Below are 4,985 nucleotides of genomic sequence, written 5' to 3'. Positions count from 1 at the left end.
TCAATGACATGAGACAAAGTATATGTGAACTGCTGTATGGAAAGTGAATTTGCTCTGTAAATCTTCACCCAAATCACAAAAAAAAAAGAAAAAAAAAAAAGTGATCTGGACAAGCGAGCATTTCATAGTCACAGAAACAGTGCCTAAGACCTACTGTGTAAGATGAATCAGTAGACTCATTTTCAGAAATAAAGATCTTACCCATTTACCTATATGCACACTATATAATAATTCTAGTCTACCTAAAAAACAAACAAAAAAGTGTGGAATGCATATCAAATCTTCATATCTAGCAGTTACTATTAGCAGGCACTTTTCTTAACAGATTCCATATGTTAATATATTTATTCTCCACAACTATCTTATGAGGTCTAACCCTATTAGTTCACTTTTGCATATGAGGAAACTGAGTCAGAGAGAACAAATTATAAAGGTTTTAACACAGCAATGTGACTCTAACATCTAATCTGGGGAAAGGGGAAATCCACAATTTGCATGCTTTGTGAGGATCTTTATTTACAAAGTAAAATTCATTAACAATATCAGAACTTATTTAATGAGATTATTTCTGATTAGTCAGACTTTTCTGTGAGTTGTTTCATTTTTGCTAGTCAGTGAGCGGTCTTGTCAGGCTCTTTAACAAATATTTTAGATTTTATGAAATAGCTCTGTCCCTAGCAATATAGACACAACTGAGAACTGAAAATTCACTGATGTACTTTTTAATAAAACAAGTATTTTATCTAATGGCAATTATTCCTCATATTTTTAGGTAGAATTGCAACCCAAGTATGAAGACAATCTGTACATGTACCTTTATTTTGTCATCTTTATTATTTTTGGTTCCTTTTTCACTCTGAATCTCTTCATTGGTGTCATCATAGATAACTTCAACCAGCAGAAAAAGAAGATAAGTATACTAAAGCTTCATCTTTGTTCTAACGTGTGAACTAAACAGGCCACGTTGTTGCCTTTTGGCTCCAAAATGCAAAAAGTAAAAGGAAAGAATATAAAATTTAGAAATTATTTTGAGAGATTCAATTAGCTATAATTTTTTAGGTAATTGACCATTCAGATAACATGTTTTGGTATCTCTACTAAAGATATATAATGGACTAATATGGCATAATTGATACAGTGAATGTACACATCTTCATAATTACAGGTAGTAGCAATAAAAACCAAAAAACCAAGCTCACTGCAGTCAAGTCGATTTAACTCATAGCAACCCCTCCTTGGGTTTCCAAAGTGGTATCACTACAGAAGTAGGTTGCCCAACCTTCCTTCTGAGGAGTGGCTGGTGGGTTGAATAACCAGCCTTCTGGTTAGTTGTCAAATGCCTTAAGCACTATACCACCAGAGCTTCCTGGTAGTAGCAATAGTGGAACAGAATATAAGAACCAGTTTTCACATGATTGCTGTTACATGCTGTCAAGTCGATTCTAACTCCTAATAACCCTATAGCACAGAATAGAATTTTTTACAGGAGCAGATCACCAAGTCTTTTCTCCCATGGAGTGGCTGGTGGATTCAAACCACTGAACTTTTGCTTAGCAGCTGAATGTTTAATCATTTCTAAGGTGGTATTATAACTAGCAAAGAACATGGTTTTAACAAGTTTTGCTTTCATTTCTTTACTTTGGAGGTCAAGACATTTTTATGACAGAAGAACAGAAGAAATACTACAATGCAATGAAAAAACTTGGTTCAAAGAAACCACAAAAACCCATACCTCGACCTGCTGTAAGAATTACATACTTTCATCACTAGTAACAGCTATGTCATCTATCAGTTTACAACCAATAATCTCTAGAAACTAATGTTTCTGTGTATTTGCAAGTTTTTACCTTAGCAGTATGAAAGAGTGCATGAAAGTAAAGCAAGACCATAGAACATCTGGAATAAATACTATGCAGATGTGGGTACAAAGGAACAAAACAGGGTTCAATGATCAGAACTTGTTTATGAGGATTTAATATCATAAACAAGACTTGGGCCAGTTAGTACTTGGATATAAGGTCCAAATTGACTAGAACAAAGGTTGAATTTCTGAATAGGAGCCATAACTTTTTTTTTTAAAAGATAATTTCATTCTTATATAAGAGTTGTGAAAAGATTGGAGAATGTTTCCCATAAAATCTTCACCCAGCTTTCCCTTATGTTAATATCTTACATAACCACAGAGCAGTTATCAAGCTATATTAACCTTGGTACAATCCCATTAAATAGAGTACAGAACTTAACTGGATATAACTAGTTTTTTTCCACTAATGGCCTTTTCTTTGAACTATAATTTTTAGAACACTTACTCAGTTACATCTTAAGGTGGAATTTAAGATGCTATGTCTTTGAGTAGAAAATATAAAGACAGAAACCAATTTGTGTATGTGTGTTGGGGCATTGGCAATGATAGAAACACCTGGAGGATTACTTGTGTATTAGTTCTTTAAAGTAAATTTTTATTAATACATCCTCAGCACTTAGGATAACAAATATTTATTATAGTGTCAAATATTTATTGACTGTCATACATGTAGTGATGTTCTGAGCACTGATAAAATAGTAGGTATTTTTTACATAATCACTTCATAAAATATAGTATCATAAATAGTATAGATGAAACTAACATGTTTGTGAAAGTGGTAGATATGACAATAGACAAAATTCATTCTAAGAATAAGCAAACAGAATATGTTTTTATAAATTCTACATTTTAATATTGCTATATTAAAATCAGAGAAATTGGCTTAGGTTTTTTTTTTCTTTTGTTTTGTTTTTTGATTTTTTAATTATCTAAAATAACTTCAACATATTTTTTGTTCCAGAACAAATTCCAAGGAATGGTCTTTGATTTTGTAACCAAACAAGTATTTGATATCAGCATCATGATCCTCATCTGCCTCAACATGGTCACCATGATGGTGGAAACAGATGATCAGAGTCAAGAAATGACCAACATTCTATACTGGATTAATCTGGTGTTTATTGTTCTGTTCACTGGAGAATGTGTGCTGAAGCTGATCTCTCTCCGTTATTACTATTTCACCATTGGATGGAATATTTTTGATTTTGTAGTAGTCATTCTCTCCATTGTAGGTAAGAATGGATGCTTTTACTCAAATAAGAAAGTTAATGGTGAAAACTTACGTTTTAAAATTTGGAGGTGTGTTCCATTCATCTTTCTCATTCATCCTAGACTAAAAAAAAAAAAAAAAAACAGTCTGGTACTCAATTCTTCACTTTGTCATGTCTTTGATTGTGTGCTGTGCATGAAATGATGTGTAAATATATACATGTTTTCAGCTTTAATTTATCCCCTTGTCTCATTTCAGATGACAATAGGTGTGACTTTGGCATAATAATCATACACTCAGCCATACTTCTGTTATGTTAACAAGGATCACTTTAATTAAAGAATTCACACACACATACACACATGAATCATTAAAACAATCTCAACCCACTGCCTTCGGGTTGATTATGATTCATAGTGATCCTATAGGACAAAGTAGAATGTCCCCATAATGTTTCCAAGGCTGTAAATATTTATAGAAGCAAACTGCCTCATCTTTCTTCCATGGAGCAGCTGGTGGGTTTGAGCCACTGACCTTCTGGTTAGCAGTTGAATGCTTTAACAGCTGTACCACCAGACATAAATCATTAAAAGTAGTCAAATAATCTATAAATTGTATATAATTCTCTTTGTTAATTATAATAGTGTGCATGTGTGTTTATATGCATAATCATTCACATGATTATGATATCTTTGAATTTAGATAGTGTTGTATGACTTACTATTTTCCCTCAGAAATAGACAGTTTGTCCAAAAATCCAAAAAGGTTCATTAACATCAACATATATTATATTAAGTGTTTATCTATCAATCATTGTACTAAGTGCTATAAGTAAGTAAAAGGAGATTTTAGACAGGATTCTGCCTACTTGAGCAAAGAGAATATATATAAAGAGAGAAATGTTATGCCACTATTTATACCTTACAATTAATTTCTCTGGTAAAACTGCATGTTTTAATAATGTGCTCTGTCATTAAATCCTCACAAGAGTGCTATGATATAGTAATATAGTAATTAAGAGATGACAGTCAGAGAGCATACAGATTATGTAGCTCTTCGATTCCTGGTGTTCCAAGTAATACTTCTGCAAAATATTGTGAGGATTAAATGAGATTATCCAAGAAATTACACCAAGCCCTGTGTCTGGTACAAAGACAAAACTCTACAGTAAACATTGAATTTAACAAAAAATAAAAAATAAAAAAAAGAAAGAAAAGAAAAGCAAGAAGACAAAAGTAATCTCACCATTTATTGATGCATAAAATCAAGAGTCAGGATTTATTCCCAAGTATTTCTGTCTCCAAAGCCTATATTCTTCCCTCTACATCACTCTGCATCTTCCCCCATACAAACAAAAAAAAAAAAAGCAATTACAAAAACCTTAGAAGAATAAACCCACTGTCATTGAGTTGATTCTGATTCAAAGCGACCCCCAATGGGTTTCTGAGGTGGTAAATCTTTATGGAAGTAGATTGCCCAGTCTTGCTTCTGCATGGGGGCTGGTGGGTTTGAACCACCAACCTTCTGGTTAGCAGTCAAATGCCTTAGGTGCTATGCCACCAGGGCTCCCTGTTTTTCTTTTTGGTTTTTGGAATGTTTATTTAGCGATGTGAATTTTTCACTTGTTATTATTAAATATAACACTATTTTTGTTGTTGTTTATTGGTTTTCCACAGGTATGTTTCTGGCTGAGCTGATAGAAAAGTATTTTGTGTCCCCTACCCTGTTCCGAGTGATCCGACTCGCCAGGATTGGCCGAATCCTGCGTCTGATCAAAGGAGCGAAGGGGATCCGCACCTTGCTGTTCGCTTTGATGATGTCCCTCCCAGCATTGTTCAACATCGGCCTCCTGCTCTTCCTGGTCATGTTCATCTACGCCATCTTTGGAATGTCCAACTTTGCCTATGTTAA

The 4,985-nt window shown here is 33.6% G+C and overlaps 1 protein-coding gene across 1 annotated transcript in view; it reads left to right on the top strand.

Moving 5' to 3' along the window:
* The window catches only part of SCN2A (sodium voltage-gated channel alpha subunit 2), a 119,355-nt gene that overhangs the window by 113,410 nt on the left and 960 nt on the right, over positions 1-4,985 (top strand). The window contains exons 23-26 of the mRNA XM_007954041.1: positions 773-910; positions 1,639-1,743; positions 2,826-3,096; positions 4,751-4,980. Coding sequence (XP_007952232.1) covers positions 773-910; positions 1,639-1,743; positions 2,826-3,096; positions 4,751-4,980 — 744 coding nt within the window. The remainder of the gene's footprint in view (positions 1-772; positions 911-1,638; positions 1,744-2,825; positions 3,097-4,750; positions 4,981-4,985) is intronic.

This window comes from Orycteropus afer, unplaced genomic scaffold, assembly GCF_000298275.1.
Source record: "Orycteropus afer afer isolate SDZICR_OR568_19922 unplaced genomic scaffold, OryAfe1.0 scaffold00001, whole genome shotgun sequence".
NCBI lineage: Eukaryota > Metazoa > Chordata > Mammalia > Tubulidentata > Orycteropodidae > Orycteropus > Orycteropus afer.
The sequence above is the reverse complement of the archived record's forward strand: the minus strand, read 5'-3'. Positions and strand labels throughout refer to the sequence as shown.